This window comes from Eretmochelys imbricata, chromosome 27 (assembly GCF_965152235.1).
Source record: "Eretmochelys imbricata isolate rEreImb1 chromosome 27, rEreImb1.hap1, whole genome shotgun sequence".
NCBI classification, from domain to species: domain Eukaryota; kingdom Metazoa; phylum Chordata; order Testudines; family Cheloniidae; genus Eretmochelys; species Eretmochelys imbricata.
Window position 1 is genome coordinate 14,067,359 of NC_135598.1, and position 19,200 is coordinate 14,086,558.

Genomic DNA, 19,200 nt, shown 5'->3' on the forward strand with positions numbered 1-19,200 from the left:
GTATTTGAATAGAGTTTATTACAGGTCATGAGGTTTATTGTAAAAGATAAAACGTAATTGTGACTGACAGAGAAGGTGGAAAATTATTAAATTCACATTAAGTTAGTCAGTTTGGAAAACAATATGTCAATTATAGAAGGTCAGCAGATTCCTGGCGCTGGTGAGAAATGTATACCACATTCAGTACCAACATTCCCAAGTCATTTTCATTATCTAGTTTTTCTTCCATGTCTTGGTGGATAAAAGAATTTTTCTTTAAAAAAAAACACAAAAAACCCATCTAGCTCTTATATAACACTTTTCATCTGTGGATCTCAAAGTGCTTTACAAAGAAGGTCAGTATTATGCTGATTTTCCACAAGGAGAAACTGAAGCACAGAGCATGAAAGATTTGCACCAAGGCCACATATTAGGCCATTGGTAGAGCCAGGGCCTAGTATGCCCCTTGCTTCACATCTGCTGGTCAATTTCATTTATGGTGGAGGATACCACCTGCCCATTCACGCTGTCCTGTGTGATTGTTTTGATCTTTCGACTAGTCGTTCCAGCATGTTCTGAATGGAAATAAATAAGAGATTTATTAGGCAAGAGGAGTACTGAAAAGAAACTAAGCAGGGGAAAGTTTGCTTTTGTACATAGTTTATGGGCCAGATCCATATGGTAAATTGTCATAATTCTCTTGAAGTAATTGGAGCTATTCTGATTTATACCAGCTGACAATTTAATCCTATATGTTCTTTGGCCCCGACCTGGCCTAGCCATGAAGAGATTTTCTGGGGTAGTATAGTTCATAAATAGGTTTCTGGTATGTGATGTGAATGGTGAAATTTTTTTGTTTGAGCGGCTATTCAAAAGTTCTGTATGTTTCACCTTTGGCTTGACATGGCAACATTCTTATGCTCTATGTTTTTAAATTGGTATTGAAGCAGGGTACAAACTGATTTCCAGTCTCTAATGCTGGTTTCTGACCCTTCTAGGACTAAATAGTCAGCCGTAGCTTCAGGTTTTTCACTGTCACTTTGTGGACACAGCTATTTGGTCTTGCAAAAATTAGTATGCACCTTTTATGCAAAACAAACACAACCACTTGGTGTTTGCATATTGAGTATTTAGGCACCAATTCACAAAGGCAGATTTTTTCCCATACGCAGAATGGAGTGATGATAGTTCACCTTTAGGTTATCACATAAATAGAAAAGGAGTACTTGTGGCACCTTAGAGACTAACCAATTTATTTGAGCATAAGCTTTCGTGAACTACAGCTCACTTCATCCGATCCATACTGTGGAAACTGCAGAAGACATTATATACACAGAGACCATGAAACAATACCTCCTCCCACCCCACTCTCCTGCTGGTAATAGCTTATCTAAAGTGATCGCTCTCCTTACAATGTGTATGATAATCAAGTTGGGCCATTTCCAGCACAAATCCAGGTTTTCTCACCCCCCTACCCCCATACACACACAAACTCACTCTCCTCCTGGTAATAGCCCATCCAAAGTGACCACTCTCTTTACAATGTGTATGATAATCAAGGTGGGCCATTTCCAGCATAAATCCAAGTTTAACCAGAACGTCTTGGGGGGGGGGTAGGAAAAAACAAGGGGCAATAGGCTACCTTGCATAATGACTTAGCCACTCCCAGTCTCTATTTAAGCCTAAATTAATAGTATCCAATTTGCAAATGAATTCCAATTCAGAAATTTCTCGCTGGAGTCTGGATTTGAAGTTTTTTTGTTTTAAGATAGCGACCTTCATGTCTGTAATTGCGTGACCAGAGAGATTGAAGTGTTCTCCGTCTGGTTTATGAATGTTATAATTCTTGACATCTGATTTGTGTCCATTTATTCTTTTACGTAGAGACTGTCCAGTTTGGACACAAATCAGATGTCAAGAATTATAACATTCATAAACCAGTCGGAGAACACTTCAGTCTCTCTGGTCACGCAATTACAGACATGAAGGTCGCTATCTTAAAACAAAAAAACTTCAAATCCAGACTCCAGCGAGAAACTTCTGAATTGGAATTCATTTGCAAATTGGATACTATTAATTTAGGCTTAAATAGAGACTGGGAGTGGCTAAGTCATTATGCAAGGTAGCCTATTTCCTCTTGTTTTTTCCTACCCCCCCCCCCAGACGTTCTGGTTAAACTTGGATTTATGCTGGAAATGGCCCACCTTGATTATCATACACATTGTAAAGAGAGTGGTCACTTTGGATGGGCTATTACCAGGAGGAGAGTGAGTTTATGTGTGTGGTTTTTGGAAAAAAGGGTGGGGGAGTGAGAAAACCTGGATTTGTGCTAGAAATGGCCCACCTTGATTATCATACACATTGTAAAGAGAGTGGTCACTTTGGATGGGCTATTACCAGCAGGAGAGTGAGTTTGTGTGTGTATGGGGGTAGGGGGGTGAGAAAACCTGGGTTTGTGCTGGAAATGGCCCAACTTGATTATCATACACATTGTAAGGAGAGTGATCACTTTAGATAAGCTATTACCAGCAGGAGAGTGGGGTGGAAGGAGGTATTGTTTCATGGTCTCTGTGTATATAATGTCTTCTGCAGTTTCCACAGTATGCATCCGATGAAGTGAGCTGTAGCTCACGAAAGCTTATGCTCAAATAAATTGGTTAGTCGCTAAGGTGCCACAAGTACTCCTTTTCTTTTTGCGAATACAGACTAACACACACAGCTGTTACTCTGAAACCTGTCACATAAATAGAGATACTTGCCCACATCTCTAACCAAAGTGTCTTAATGTGTCTAAAAGAAATGTGAAAAAGAAAATGTTGTCTATAGATATGGAGACAGCATTGACTTGCACCTGGCACAAACAGCCCAGAACTTACTGGCTAAAACCAAAGGGGTTGCTACTTTTTAGCTTGCCTTGTGGAGCTGCTGTTCCTGTTATGGACCATGAGGGCCTGAGCTAGAGTTTCAGCTGTGGATGAAGTATTTCAGTAACTGGCGAAGTCTGTACCAAGAAATGACTACAAGCTGGTGGACACAGCAGCATACACTGAGGATATGTCTGTGCTGCAATAAAAAGGTGTGATTGCAGCTCAGGTAGACATACCCATGCTAACTTTAATCTAGCTAGAACAGCTAAAAATATCAGTGACGCTGCAGTGACGACTGGTTTCATTGCAAGCTCTTACCCGAGGGGATTGGGTGCACGTTTATGTGTTCATATTCCTAGCCCACATCTAGCTTCACTGTTGCTTTTAGCTGGAGTAGTTAGATTAAAGGTGGTACAGGTATGCCTACCTGCGCTCTAATCACACCTTCTGTTGCAGTGTAGACAAACTGACTGAAATTCACCCCTGCATGAGACATATATGCACCAGTTAAACCATATCAAAATGTGGCTTAAGTGGGACTTAAGTGGTGCATAAGCTTTGCATAGACCCTCCACACAGGAATAAATTTTACTGAAAGTGAATGTGATTGGTATTTACTATAGAAAACAAAATAAGTAGTTTTTACCTTTAGTGCTTGATTCAAAGTTTTTTGTTCTGTAAAGGTAATATAATGAAGGTAAAATAAATGAATGTTCTCAGTTCAAGTATCCATTCATATATCCATCAATGGTATTTCTAATGTGACCATCATACCAATATCTAAAGGGCAAAAACAAAAACTGACCACATGCATTTTTTACCATGAGGGATTTTGCTCTTCATTACTCTTAGGTCCAGCCACTTTTACTTTGAATGCCCCCCTTTGTTTTTTACTGTTACTTTTCCTCAAAAGCAACATCTTTCATCATGTCCTATAAATGGTTAGTGTTGGGCCCATTGTGGTTTCTGATAAGGAGTTCAATATTTGGAGGGAGGGTGCTCTCTGGGAGGTTCAGCAGCAGAGCTGTAAATTACTACTAATAACCTTCCTCCATCTGGTTTGTTAATGGCCAGGTTTCATGTGTTTGAAGCAAGTTGTGTATTTTAATTGACAGAACAAAGAACTGTGAGCTAAGAGGTTTCTGAATGCAGAGATTCATAGAAGTCAAAGAATGGATAGAATAGATAATTCATTAGTGAGGGGCAAAACTTCAGAGATGCGCTATGGAGGCAACTGTGAATTTGGATGATTATCCAAACATATCTCCACTCTTCTTTTTAGACAACAAATAAGAGCTGAAAATAAAAAAAAAAACTATGCATTTTTCTGAGTCCAACTGAATCATACACAGTGTAAGAACATAGTAACAATTTTGTTTTAGTTACATTTTGTGTGTGTGTGTGTGAGTATTTAACAAAATAACTAAATTATCACAGCCCTGAAGAATCTAGCCTGGGTGTTAGACAATACGCAGCACATTCTGTTACAAGACTTTGAGATGCTTCAGTTACTACAGGGTGGATTCTAGCTTTGTGTAATGCATTTCTCTTGTCTGCGCCTTGGTTGCCTTACCTATAAAATCAAGTTAATTAAATGTATTTACCTTACATGGATATTGTGAATTTATTTTTTTATATATTTCTAAAGTACTCAGAGTCTGGGATGGAAGTTACTATACAAATACAAAATATTATTATAATTAAAGTATCCCAATTACTAGACAAGAGCAATACATGCAGGTATTTGTTAAATAAATTTAGTTAATCAAAATAACATTGATGCAAGTTTCACTGTGCAGTAAGTGTCTCATGTGGATTTTATTATGGTCCATACACATAAAAATACCAATGTTTACTACCATCTTCATGGTGCCCACAAGTCCTGAGTAAACAAATAAATAAATTACATAAACATAAGGACTCCCCTCTCCTCTACCCAAATTAGGCTAGCTTTATCTTACCCATCAACATTTCTCTCCAGGAGCTGACGATAAGTGGAAATCTCCTTTTCCAGGCGGGTTTTGATCCCAAGGAGGATCTTATACTGATTGTTCTGGCACTTGATATCTTGGCGGAGTTGACTCAGCTCTTCCTTGCAGTTGGAGATCAATTGTTGTATATTCTGGAGCTGAAATGTGTAGTGAGCCTGGGTCTCGGCCAAGGTACCTTCGAGGGCATATTTCTGGAAGAGCAGAAAATAACAATACTAGTATAATTATTTGTGAGGTGCCTATAGTGTGTCCTGTACAAAAATACCAGACGGCATGGTCCCTAACCAGAAGAGCTTCCAAACTTAAGGCTCTAGTCTTTCAAACATTTAAGTTACATGCATGACTACTCATGTAAGTAATTCCATTGAAATCAGTAGGATTACTCACATGAATAAAGTGTTGCATGTGCATAATTGCGGGAGTGGAGCCTAAATCATCCCATCTCTGTTCTCCATGCTCAAAGGGTAACTGAGTCGGTCTTTAAGGAAATCTTGGAATGGCCTTTTGATCCCACCTGACTTGCACTCTGACAATCTCCATAATTATGCACAATCCTCACAAAAAGGTACAAAAATTAATTTTTGCATTGTTGACTAATATATGCTGGCTAGCATATGTATTTATCTATCTATGCATTAAGCAATAATAACATTAAGCACAAATATTGTAACAGTGATACACACTAAACTGGCCTATACAATAATCCTGTTACCGTATTCTAAGTATACCATAACTCTTTGCATTTGATTAGGTAGGCAATTGGCACAAACAGAAAGGAAACTTGCAAAATCAAGGTACAATTTGTTCCATGTCTTAGTACATGCTAGGGAAATACCTTCATTGACCAGTACCTGGAATGCTAGTATCCCCCCCCTCCAACCCCCCCCCCCCAAAAAAAAATAAGGAAGGGACAGAACAACAAGTTAGAGAACTGAGACAAACTGATGGATTAGATTTTTAGTGATGTGTAAAGAGATGTGTAACTTGTAAAATCATCCTATAAATAATACCAGCTGAAAAGTGTAGCACAGAGAGCACACCATCTATGTACGATGAATGTGACATTGCTACACAGGACGGCTCTTTGTAGCCTGGTATCATATAGAACCTTTTCCCTGTACCATATTAATAAACCTGACTGACATTGGTTATTTGGGGTCTAGAGTATATTTCATAATGAATCAGTGTGGTCAAACAATTGATTATACAATTTATCAACAGCAGTAATGTAATAATAATACTTAGCAGTTTTCTGGCCTGATTAACCACCGTGTTGCTTCACGTTTACAACAGTGTAGCTCCTGTTTTAAACAGAATTACACTGGCGTAAAACTGCATTCATACTGGGATCAGTTAGGCCCTTCTCAGACATTAACTATCATAATCAATCTGAAATTGGTGTCCACAAGGACTAAGTAAACATAAATAAATCTCAAGTTAAATCTTAGAAATATTTCCTCTTTCTGGATATAACTTTTTAATATGATCTTCACAGGTCATTTATTTTTTTCTTAATAACCTCTGCAAAAGTTATTAACATAACATTGACATATCCAGAATTCTTTTTTTAGAAAGGTGAAATGTTAAGGTTATATTTTCAGCTTAATTATGAGAATTCCTCTGACTCTTTGTTTTTACAATGGTCTAAAATGAAAAGGAAAACAATAAGTTGACACCAAATGTGCATTTTATGATGTAATTTTCTAAATGGAAAGATTATATCTGAGGTGTTAGCAAATCACAAAGGATAATTTTTGATTAGTTTAAAAAAGGGAGGCAAATATACATGTTATACAATAGCACATAGAATTTTTCTAACCTTAGATTACTGACTTTGGAAGTTACGGATTTCCTCTCTCTGGAGTTGTAAAATACACTTTTATATTTTGTAAATGAGACATTTCTTGGACCATTTTGTCAGTTTTCCTCTTATTATACAGTATTACTCCAAGCTTGCCATGTCATGGACACAGAAGCTTTAATCTCTGGGAAATCTGAGGAATTCTTAAGATTTTCAGCCAATATTCTTCCTACCGTGTGTGACTGTTGGTAGCAGGATTTCACATATCATATGATCTTCCAGACCTGACATTTGGACCAATAGGCAAACTCCTCAGCCTTCCCCTTCCCCCCGACTGGAGCACCTTGCTGGCTGGCTTCCAGGTCATCTCACCCATTTCCTCCTGTTTCCTCCATGTGCAGTCACAAGAAGGGAAGTATCTAATGAATTTTCTATGTGGTGACCATGTAACAGTCTTCTTTGCAAGTGTCCATGGGTTTAAATATAGGCAAAAGGGGTCAAATTCTACTTTCATTTATATATAACTCCACAGAAGTCAATGTCGTTGTATGGGTGTGAATGAGGGCAGAATCTGGATGAAGGTATGCGTTCCTGGAAAACTTATTGGATAAAAAGTGACCTGCCATTGATTTCCCCAGAAGATACCTTGCTAAATTGTGCCTGCAATTCAATCTCCAAGGCCTGAAAAGTTCGCCTCAGGTTCTTGATTTCACCCTCCTTGCTCTGTATTTCTTCTGGGCTGATGTTTGCCACTGGGGACACAGTTGCAGTCTGTGGAGCAAAAGTAATTGATACTGGTCAATCTTTTATGAAAATAGGACTCTGTGAAATCAGCAGAAGGAAGTTTGATTATTCCTTTGTTACCTGCTCTTTGTACCAGACCTCAAGGTCTTGGCAGTTCTTTTCAATAATGGCTTCATAATCCTCTCTTATCCCTGCTAAAATCTTGGCCAAATCTTCTTGCATCACTGCATTCACTTGCACATTGACCTTGAAATCCTGTGATGAATGATGCGCACCCATTTCCTGTTCATATTAGCAGAGAAGAGAAAATAAGACACATTTATGAAAATGATGACAAAGAATTCCCCATTCTCACCTTGTCCCCTTTATTCCTATTTTCAGTAAGTAGCACTAAAAGATTAGTCTCCTTATAGCGAATTAATTGTTATACACACAGTTAACAACTGCTTATATCATACTAGTTTGACCTGGATAATCCTAAAACACACAGTGATTTAATTTAGAAAGAGCAATCTACTTAAATTATTTTTTAAAAAAGATTATTACTTTAGACTTCCTGCAGAAAGACTCTCACCTACCTATGCTTTGTGCTCTCTTAACTTCTTACTAAAAGCTTGTATTTTCATACCATTTCTCTGGTCAGCCAGGAAAGCGCACTGCCTGCGCTGACTCTTCATGTATAATAAGGGAACACACACATCTGGGTTTTTGCATCTACTCGTCTGACTGATTCCAGACCCAACCTTTTGGAACACTATTTTATCATATGACAATGTGAGTAAATTATTGTGCAGAATCAGCTGAAACAAAGACAATCATGGAAGCTCCCAAACCATTAGGGAATTCCGATTGGCTGGAAAGGAAGTTGATTTTATTCCTATTGCAAAATTCCATAATGGAAGAGTTCATTTCCTAAAAAATGTACGTGATTTTTGTTTGTCTACAGCACAAGATATATTTAATCTGCAAAATATATGACAAGCCATCAAGGCAGATGTGGAGCCCTCCATGTAATAAGAATGCTTTGGGGTTTTTTACAGTGTAGATGACAGATCCAATCAGTTTTACTTCACTAGTCTCACACCCATACCAGTCAAAATATTAAACTCTTATAAAGGTTGCCTCATTACAACCTACAAACCCCTCCTCCACTTTCTTGCTTTGTTGGCATACTTAACAGAGAACCTAGTGCTGGAAGTATGCCTCCATAGACAAGCTGTTCATTCTGATATCTTTATACCAATACTTTTGAGATGTGGCTATCCCCACCTCGCTGGTTGCTGGGGCTTCTGTTCACCAGAGACTGGTGCAGACAATCTGCAAGACCTATTGATTGCTTTTTTTAAAATTAATATTCTGTTGGTGAAAGATGTTCTACTGAGAATCCTGGAGACTGAAGTCCTCTATATCCACAAAACAGGTACAGCATAGACAAGAGCAATGCAAACTTCCCCCAGGTCATCCACTAACATGATTCCATGGAAAGACCACCTCTTGGGTGATAAAATAGTTTGTTCTCCACTTGAGATGGATGATTTTCTAGATAAATTCAGTTGTTCTTATGGGTCTGCAGACTAGTCTGGCTTCAATAAGAGCCAGTATATCTTTATCTAAAAGAAAAGGAGTACTTGTGGCACCTTAGAGACTAACCAATTTATTTGAGCATAAGCTTTCGTGAGCTACAGCTCACTTCATTGGATGCATACTGTGTTTCCACAGTAGCTCACGAAAGCTTATGCTCAAATAAATTGGTTAGTCTCTAAGGTGCCACAAGTACTCCTTTTCTTTTTGCGAATACAGACTAACACGGCTGTTACTCTGAAATTTATCTAAAATGTGACTCAAACCAGAGCTCAAAACTTTTTTGGGAGGTTCAGTAAAGTTTAATTAAATATTGTGGATAGGTAATGTCATGGTGTATCTGACATGGCCAAAACCAGCAGCCTGCTTCTGCTCCTGATGACTTCAGTGCATGTAGGACTGGGTCAGAGAACTCAACAAAAAACTTGTTCTCATAGTATTTCTAGAAGTAAGACACTTGAAAGAAGTATTGCCACATTTGGATGTTTATCTGAATGGAACTTGAAACCATCCAGATTCATTCAACTCTAATTCTAATTTCACCTTTCAGAGAATACATAGTATTTATGAAACTATAGCCAAGTTTACAGGAGAAGACTACAAAAATTCCGTGTAATTACTAGAGGAGCAGTCAAATTAAAACATATAATTACTCTGTAAACACCCTAATTATAGCACAAGTCAAACAGGTTTGGTAAAATTCTCTTCAGTGTAGCATAATCTCATGTTTTAAATACTTTTTCTGGGGAGCTTTTGAAAATGGTAACACTCCAAGATATGATACTACAGCATTTGAAATGCAGACTGACTGGACACAGTAACATCCTTCTTGGTTGTCCTGCTTACAAAAACTGTTACAATATAGCTCATTAATATTTCTGGGTACACAAGTGAGACAGCCAATCGAAGTCTGATCTTTTACTATTTACCCTTTGGATTTCTGTTCCACTTTTTAAAAAACAATGATCACTGAGCAGGATACTTGGTACCTAAGGACAACAGTACAGCAGTCAGCATGAAAATGTCATGTTGTCAGGCAGTGGCACAGTGCTGTGTGGAGGTAGCAACATATACAGCACAACAACAAAGCGAGAATTAAGAGTGGTAAAGTTTAATTGTCAAGGCTTAAGTACATTAAGTACTATCTATTTAGCTGTGTTTAGAGCTTTGGAAAAGTAATTAATTTTCACTTGGGAGGGATTTGTGCAAACATTTTCTTCAATTTTGATCTATCTGTATTCATTCTTGCCCAAATCTCTTTCAAACTTTCATTCTGAACTTTGGGTTCAGATGAAACCAAAATCTCAAAGCAACCTCCTTTGCAGAACTGACATATCCAGAGTATGAGGGTAAATCTGGGGGCGAACACACCAGTAACAATCATTTCATACATTAGGAATCACAATATATAATCTGAAATAATTTCACCACATTGCTAGTATTTGCTTTGCTAACCCTAAACATGAATGGTGCTGTATCAGCTAATGATAATAATAATCTCAGTGGTTTTCATCTGCAATCACTGTACAAATATTATATAATTTCTCACACTATTCCTGTAAGATAGGCAAGTTTTATTATCTTCATTTTACAGGTGGGGTAAATGAGAGGCAAACAGGCAAAATGAACTTTCCAAGGACATACAGTGAGACATTGTCCTATCTAGGATTAGAATTAAAGAGGTCCAATCCCAATCCACTAGATCATGTATAATGCAAACTCTGGGTTGGACCCAACTCTCATTGAAGTCAATGGAAAGACTCCCATTGACTTCAGTGGGAACACAAGTGGGCCTTGAATTATCTGCCTCATTTTTAGGATGTAGATATTACACAAACTTCTCCATTAATTAGAAAAACTGTATTAGTTAGGATTTTAGGGTCTAGATTTCTCCTACCTTCTCATGGTCTTTCTTCCTGAGGATCTGCTCTTCCTGGATGGCTTCAATCTCCAGTTCCAGATCTGTCGTGACAATGGTCAGGTTGTCAAGTTCCTTACGCAGGTTCTCAACACTGATTTGCATTCCCTGCCTGAGAGACTGCTCCGCCTCATACCTTTACCAGGAAAAAGGAGGCAAAACATGCATGCTGAGAACAGGTCAATTCATGAGTTCTCTATGAATAGCATCAAAGAGAAGCAAATGCTTGGGCAAATCACAAGACAGTAGGCTCTTTGAAAACATATTCTTTGCTATTTCTTAGAAAGCCTTTAAAATGAAATGTCCCCATACCACTCCCTTATATGATAAAGGGAAATGACCAAGAAGCATTTTCTTAATTTTCTTGTTTGTGACTAGCACAGCTCTAGAAATAGGGGTTTCAAAACTCAGAAAAAAATTGCTATTAGGGATCTTAAAACAGCATCTATAATTTAATGTCACCTGCAGTTTGCCCCAGAGTGATTGCCATACGGTCCAGGTGAAATCACTGTGTATAAAAATTGCTTAAAAACTAGCTAGTAATGTCCTTTAAAACTCTTCAAGTTAGCCACATTTAGGAAGTTGACACCTCTGAGGCAAAAAAAAAAAAAGGCAAAAACAACACTTGAAACTGGTACTGCGGTTACTTTCAGTTCTGGAACAGCCTTTGGAAGAGGACAGGACAAGGAGTAATGGTCTCAAGTTGCAGTGGGGGAGGTTTAGGTTGGATGTTAGGAAAAACTTTTTCACTAGGAGGGTGGTGAAACACTGGAATGCGTTGCCTAGGGAGGTGGTGGAATCTCCTTCCTTAGAAGTTTTTAAGGTCAGGCTTGACAAAGCCCTGGCTGGGATGATTTAATTGGGGATGGGTCCTGCTTTTGAGCAGGGGGTTGGACTAGATGACCTCCTGAGGTCCCTTCGAACCCTGATATTCTATGATTCTATGATTCTTTGTTTCTCTGATTGCTCCCCAAGCTCAGATATAAGAGAAACCAAAATCTCTTTCTCCCTTTAATTTTCATGGGGTCAACTAATGTTTCCTCCAACTAATTCACCAGACTCTCTTCAGAATGCGATAATCACACAGAAATACTATTCTGCACATCATTCCCTTCCATTTAAGAAGCTTCACAGTTCCAATTTTTAGTGGCGCCGCTCAGTGAAATATTTTGGTAACCAGTAATGAAGTGAAAGGAAGCACAGAGAATGTATGGGATAGTGACTTGGGCTTTTGAGTCTTAAAAGAAAAAAATCATTTTTAAAAAATATTGCCTTATAGTGCTAGGCCACTTAAGTGACTGAGCTTCTTTTGCTGAATGGAGGATTCTGTTCAGGGTCCATCAGAAACTAGCCTACAATAATGTAAATTCCTGCATGTGCATATATTTGCCTGGAAGTTTGCAGTTCAAATTAAACCATTCAGGTTTCTTAGATTTTCCTGAAAAAAGTCTCTTAATACTGTTTATTGACCATTGAGATGGTACACGAGTGGTTCATCAGGAACTGATTCAATTATTGTGGCAACCCCACTGTGAAGACCAGCAGAAGGTAGTGAGGGAGAGGGGCATGCTAGGGGTCAGGAAGAATGAACTGAAGACCACAGGAGACAGAATAATTTGGTTGAATTCGGGGAGAGGATGAGGTGCAGACCAGAGTTAATTTGTATTCAGCCTTATCGTCTATACATACTTTTTGTGATAGGAATTAAACACCTGCAGTAAAACCTGCTCTTCAGGCCCTGATCTACGATTCATAAACAGAGTGACTCGTGATTGTTCAGCAATCATTTGTAATTTTAACATTAAGTTCTCATCTCTCTATTATTTTTGCTGTACATTCATTTTATTGATCAGATGTCACCAAAGAACTTCACCAGAAACAAGTTTTATTATATTATCAGGGACAAAGCCTGGATTTATTTCCTTTCACCCTCCTTACAAATATGAAGAAGCCAAGAAAGAACTTACTTGAGACTCAAATCTTCAGATGCTATTTTAGCATTATCGATATTCAGAAGAATACTGGCATTGGTGATCTTGCCATCCTCAATCTGTAAACCACAGACACTGAGTTAAGTTCCCACAGATATGCCATATAGTGGATGTCTTTCGCTATTCTACCGTTCCTATTGTTTGACGTGTGAATGGATTTAGAGTAAAATTTTCAAATGCCCCTTAGTGACTTGGGCCCAGATCCTCAAAGATTTTTAGGTGTATGTAACTCCTTAGGAGCCTAAGCCCCACTCTCAAAAGTGACTTAGGTGTTTAGGAACCTAAGTCTCACTGAATGTCATCTCTTGCCCATGTTAAGAATACCAGCAAAGTGAAATTAGTTAGTGACAATTCCAGTGGTGGCTTGTGTGATGTGGAAGCCTGCTCTAAAGGAAGAGAAGTAAGAGCACTAGCTCATTTTACAGAAGGTACTGGGCCATCAAAGGGTAATGGCTTTCAGTCACCACCAACCTGGGATAGGTTGAACGCTGATGTGAATGTGAAAGGCTCAGTATTCCATTCCAAATCCTTAAAAGCAATCCAGTTCACTTAAAACCATTAATTTAATATATAATTAGCATGAACTAAGAACTGTGACATATCAAGTCTTTTACTAATTAAGGGGGAGGAGGAGAAAAGAGGTAATCACAGGGAAATTTCTCACTTCAGCCTTTACTAAACATTTAGATGGCAATAAAAGGTGAAAATATTCCTAAAATCAGAAATAGCTTTATCCAGTGAAAGAATTCCCAGTAGTTTTTCAAATAAAACTTTCTGCACCTAGTCAGCAAGAAACCAGGAAAAATAAAACATGACAAAAATATCTTGAAGTGCTCCAGGTTGACTTTTGAATGGAAAAATCAAGGTGTCCTTGGAATGCATTAATCAATCAATAATACAGAATACGCAGTACATTCCTGGTCAATTACAGCACATTTCAGGTTTTGCCCTAAGGCATAATGAAGGCCAGCTGAGAAGTACAATAATATCCTAAATGTTGGGCCGTCTGGGGTTTGTTATTGCTGGCAAGGAAAAGAAATATAGAAAATAATTGAACCCATTTCCCGAGCATTATGGATTATACTGTGGAGGAGCATAATTGAGAGCCGATCAGAAAGGTCCATTAGTGTCTTGAGTTATGTAACCATTTTATAATATAGCAAATCAACAATAAAAATAATGACATTGTAAGGGCTTAGTGTAAAAGAGACTCTGTCCGTGGCATCTAAAAGGCTAGTTGCTGCTGATTTTGAAATGTGGACATCTATCTGCTTAGAAGTAGACTGAGCCTTTCAATTTGTGTTACAGTGAGCATGAAACAGCCATAATTTAACAACTTTCCATCTCTAATGCCAACACTAAACCCTATTGTTTGAGGCTGCAAAGGTAGATTTGACAAAGCACTAGATAATATGCTGAAAGGCCTGTATCATTTGTACCATATGCACTGAGGTGGGAACTGTTAGCTTAGGAAACTGAAAATGCCAGGTTTTATTGTAAGGAGGGATCTTGATTATGAAGAGCATACAGCTAAAATAGCAGTAAAGTCCTCAACAGAGAGGCATCATCAGGCAGTAAATATCTGCAAGCAGTAGTCTAATACCATAACCATTTTACTGCTCTATGGATGTATGATAGATATTCAGAAAAGTTCTTTTTGGACATATTCCACATTCAATCAGAAAACATGGGCACTTTGACTAATACATGATTAATTCATTATGATTAATAAATATTTATTTCATTGACCTTCACAATGGTGGCAATTATGAGGTTAGCTGGTGTTCCTTCCAGAGTAAACGAAAATTCTGGTTTAAAGCTGTCTGAGGCTCCCACTGTAAATAACCATCTGATATCCCACCTCCTCTATGAATGGTATATAAATATATATACTAATAAAATAATACATACTTGGTCTAAGAGGCTTGATGCTAGTAACTACTGGATAACCCACCTTAACTGTGAATGGTAGATACAAGAGTTATATTGGTGGTACAGTGCTTCCCTCACTTAGAGTTTTATCCTGATCAATCCTATGATTTGCGTCTTTTCATCTTTCTTAATTTCTCTTTTCCTTTCTAAAGAAAGGTTCTGGCATGGGTGAATTCTGTAGGTCTGGATTTTCCCCCTGAATCAGAACTTCTCTGGGCTCTCATACAAGACGTGAGAAAATCTGTTTAGTTGGAGACCAAGTATTTATCTCTGGTTTAGAGATATTTTTCTTTTAAAATGAATTCACTGCGGAACTGACAGGCCTGGAGACTGATGACCTGTTTTTATCCTAAGAACAGGCCAAGGCAGCAGTAGAACTAGCTTTCCTTATGCATTGCCTAGGGCCAGTGTCCCATCATCTTCTGCCTGAAGGGAGCACCTTTAGCAGCGAGAAGGAAGTTTTATCCATGTTTATTCAGTCCCAGGCCTCCCTACCGTAAATCAGCAAAGGTGCCAGTTAATGCCAATGTTCAGGTATCTCTGGAAAAAAGTTCTCAAGATCATAAGAAATCCTAACCCATTCCAAACAAAAAGTGCCATTTAAAAACTAAACACATAGCATTGTTGAGTAGCTTTGCTTCTTGCCTTATATGGTCATGTAAAATTAATTATTTTGATTAGTCACAGGATGATTACTGAGTTAATTAGGTTTTATTATGTATGCAGATTAATATTATTCTTACATTTTTAGATACATGAGTTTGAAAGACATATTGTTGAACGCTAATATGCAATAGTGGTGGGAACCATAAATTCACTTTTTAGTTACAGTGAAAACATGCCAAAGAGTATTTGTCAGTTTTCATATTTGTCAGTATTTGCTGTTTTCATAATTAGAATGGACATTTCATTTTTCTGTTTTATTTGGATATGCTCATTATGATTCCTTGCTCCACCACCACAGAAATCAGTGAATGAAATACATAGCCTGTGTGAATGTGTATTTCTACTCATTCCATTACAAACATATTGTGAGCTTTTCTATGTTTGTTATTTCCTGAGGCATTGCAAAATCTATTCCCTTCAAAAGTGCTATATTGGGAATCTTGGTGACATCATTTTTGCATGTGATTTCAGGAATGATTTCATTACTTGGCTATGGGTATATTTGGTATAGCCAAAGCCTGCTGCAAGGAACTTCTAGATAGGAGGACGAACAGTTGTAGGTAATGGTTTCTATATGGCATCTGCTGACTGACTCATATTTCTAGACTACACACTAGACATTTATGGTTTTTTGATATAAAACCTACAAGATTTGGATTATTTGGAAGATTTGTAACACCGTTGTCAGTGCTCTGAAGGGGCATTCATGAATGACTTTTTGCAGATTTTCTGAACTTTTAACCCCCACATCCTCCTATTTTCTACAATAGGCCAGCTCTTCCCCTTGCTCCAATAGTCCTAGGCAGTCCAACCTGCTTTTCTCCCCCTTTGAAATAAGCCAGGCAATCTCTTCATTTTCCTGCTTTACAATTTGTCTTTGTGTGATTTACCACACTGGGCATTCAATGAGAACATGTTATGCAAGAAATTGCAGATCTGTCTGCAACTTCAGGTTAAAAACAAAAGAACATTTGACAGCGTTTTAATTTCTTTATATCACAGACATCTACAGACTGACGTACCTCTCTTTTCCTTCCCTCCACCCTTTCCTATCCCCCTCCTGCGTCCTTGAGTGCACAATGAACTTTTATGCATAGATCTGGTAACTATTTTCATTAATGTTTCTAATATTTTATTTATGCTTCTGTAAAGGAGGGCTGCCAGCCTGAAGGAGTACCCGGATTCTACAGAGGGGGAATGCAGAATGGCATAGCCAAATGCAGCTCTAACTTACCTGTCCTTGCATGTCAGTGATATTTTGCTCATATTGGTTGAAGTCACGTTTCTTTTCATGAAACCTCTTCTTGTGCCGCTCCAGGATACAGCTCTCCAGCTGAGCATTAGCTGCTTCCAGAGAACGTACCTTTTCCAGATAAGCAGCCAAACGGTCATTCAGGTTTTGCATAGTCTGTTTCTCATTCCCACTCAGAAAGATGCTATCCCCATGGCTCTTGCCAAAAGCTCCCCAAGATACTCCCACTCCAGAGGCCAGCCAGAGGGGCCTGGTGGAGGAAATGGAGTCCGATGTGCCAGCGGCCCCTCCATGTGCACTTGAAGGTCTGTAGGAGCTTCCTAGCAGGGACAAATCACACCCTGCACTACCCCTGTGGGATCCAGAAGAGAACTGGAAACGGCCTTGACTGGAGTTCATGACCACATCTATTAGGGATCTAACACAATGTTTGACTTACTAGCATCGACTGAGCAGTTTCTCAACCTTCCCTAAGCTTTTTTATGCCTTTCCTTGTGGGAGTTCCCTTACGTGAATGACTGTAGCAACAGGATTGTGTCATCGTTAAATATGTGTTTCCTCTTGGTCAATTCTGAACTATTTATGTGTCTGCACACACTGTTGTTGTTTGGAACAACAACTGCATAAAATGTTCAGTTATTTGTCTTCTTTTTCCCCCCTTCTTCTTCTTATTATAACAGTGAGGTGTGGCCAGCAGCAGGAGGTGTGGAGCTGGACCAGCTCTGCCTCAGTCTAATCTCTCAGTAAATATGTTGTGTGTTCCTGCCTACGGTGGGAAGAGCGTCTTGAATTACACAGAGTACTAAAGGACCGAACAGGGTTGGGTTTCCCATGTGTCTTTTTAATAAACAGACTTTTTAAATGTCAGTATTTTTATAACAAGCTTTAGAATTTTAACTGCATGTTAAACACCACTTCCTATGAAGCTGTTATGAATGCTTCTAAGAACAAAAAAGGGATAGATACTCAAGTAGTATAAATGAATGAAGCTAGGCCAGTTGATATTAACTGGAGATCTGGCCCGGTGTTACTAACTGCTTTGCTGCTACATTCCACTTGTTCTTTCATGTTGTACGGGACCAAAGGAGAAAGACCTAATTTCCACTTAAATAGGAACTTAGTATAGCAGGTAGTGATGGGAAAATGTAAAAAGTTTGGAGTTTGAGTTTGTAGAAGAGACACCCAAAACGTCAGATGCTTCTCTGAACCTACTCAAAAATTTGCCTGGAAATCTTGTCAGAATGGGCTCCTAAGACATTCCAGTTATTTCCCAAAGTCTGGATAGGCTAGAAATAGTGTGATAACAGTTTTCCCGTAATATCAGCTCGTCCACTGTTAGTCCTGAGCTGAACCCAGAATTGCAAAGGCAGCATGAAAATACAAAATAGTGGGGTTTGGGAGTGGCATTGAAGGGAAGATGACTGATCATTTGACATTCAAAGGGGTTTGCTTTAGTTTGGATCCATTTCTAGAAATGGGCAAATGTTCCAGGGGCAGAAGATCTTACTTTTTCCAAACTGGTACATTGGTCAGGACTGGAAGTACATTTTTCTTATTGAAATTATATGTTAAGCAGCAGTAACATGCTTACAGAATATATACTAGCTCCAGTTTCAGTAGAAAGGGCTTCATAAATACTGTAGGATTAAAAAATAAATTCCCCTTGTAACATTTTGGAAGCATAGTGTTTGTTTTGGATGTATGTCACTAATTATTTGTGTGATTTGGAGTGATATTAAGTTCTGAGTGTAATTGGTTTTGGAGCCAGTAATTAACTTAGTTAAAACATTTTGGGATGTTTGCTTTTCCTTCAAAAATAAACGTTTATTCGGAGGTGTTAGTCCCTCAACATGCTTTCTGTTCTAGCTGTTGCTGTGTGTCAGCTGGAACCATAACAGATTTCCCAGTTTTCTTCATCTTTCCCTTTTCTTTTACCCACCATCCCTCTTAGCACGAAGCATTCTGTTCCCACAAACACCCAAAGATTCAAGAATGCTGAATGCTTTCTGATAAATTATGCTCTTTCAATATATCCAAACATTTCAAAGAAAATTTTTACAATTATTACAAGTGTTTCCTAGTTATTACTATTTTAAAATAAATCATATATCGGGTTCATTTGTTCCCAAATTACTCTAAATGTTCCCGTTTACTACACATTAGTTTTGATGCCTTGCACCGAGAAATATATAAAACAACCAACTATTAAACTTCAACCAGGACACACAACTGACCCATTTGTTAGTACAGTTTAGATAATATATTAAATTGGATAGCCAGGAAATAGAGAAATCCATCTTTTTAAAAGCTACCCAGTTCTACTCCAGACCTGGGACCATATGGTGGCTGCTCTGATGCATGATTTATTTTAGCTGAAAGATAATCTTTATCTTGTCTACAGAATGGGGTGTGAACAATACACTGGCAATTTCTGCTGCTTTTATTTCAACATTTATGAATAAGGTGGCATCATGGTAT

The 19,200-nt window shown here is 38.3% G+C and overlaps 1 protein-coding gene across 1 annotated transcript; it reads right to left on the reverse strand.

Annotated features, from left to right (window-relative positions):
* Window positions 1-450: 450 nt before the first annotated feature.
* On the reverse strand, window positions 451-17,121 carry KRT23 (keratin 23). Its single transcript, XM_077806230.1, has 8 exons — window positions 16,705-17,121; window positions 12,849-12,931; window positions 10,861-11,017; window positions 7,503-7,664; window positions 7,284-7,409; window positions 4,808-5,028; window positions 3,493-3,521; window positions 451-554 (listed from the first exon to the last, which is right to left on the reverse strand). Exons 1-8 carry the CDS (start codon window positions 17,119-17,121, stop codon window positions 451-453), a joined length of 1,299 nt encoding a protein of 432 aa, XP_077662356.1.
* Between the last annotated feature and the right edge of the window lie 2,079 nt (window positions 17,122-19,200).

What these genes read in the sequence shown, in the direction of transcription:
- KRT23 (XM_077806230.1), bottom strand. Translation starts at nt 17,121, where the DNA reads ATGAACTCCAGTCAAGGCCGTTTCCAGTTCTCTTCTGGATCCCACAGG. An exon ending in CTGGAGAGAAATGTTGATGG is followed by an intron (nt 3,522 to 4,807) that starts GTAAGATAAAGC and finishes TTACCTTTACAG; the next exon opens with AACAAAAAACTTTGAATCAA. An exon ending in CTTTGAATCAAGCACTAAAG is followed by an intron (nt 555 to 3,492) that starts GTAAAAACTACT and finishes ATTTCCATTCAG; the next exon opens with AACATGCTGGAACGACTAGT.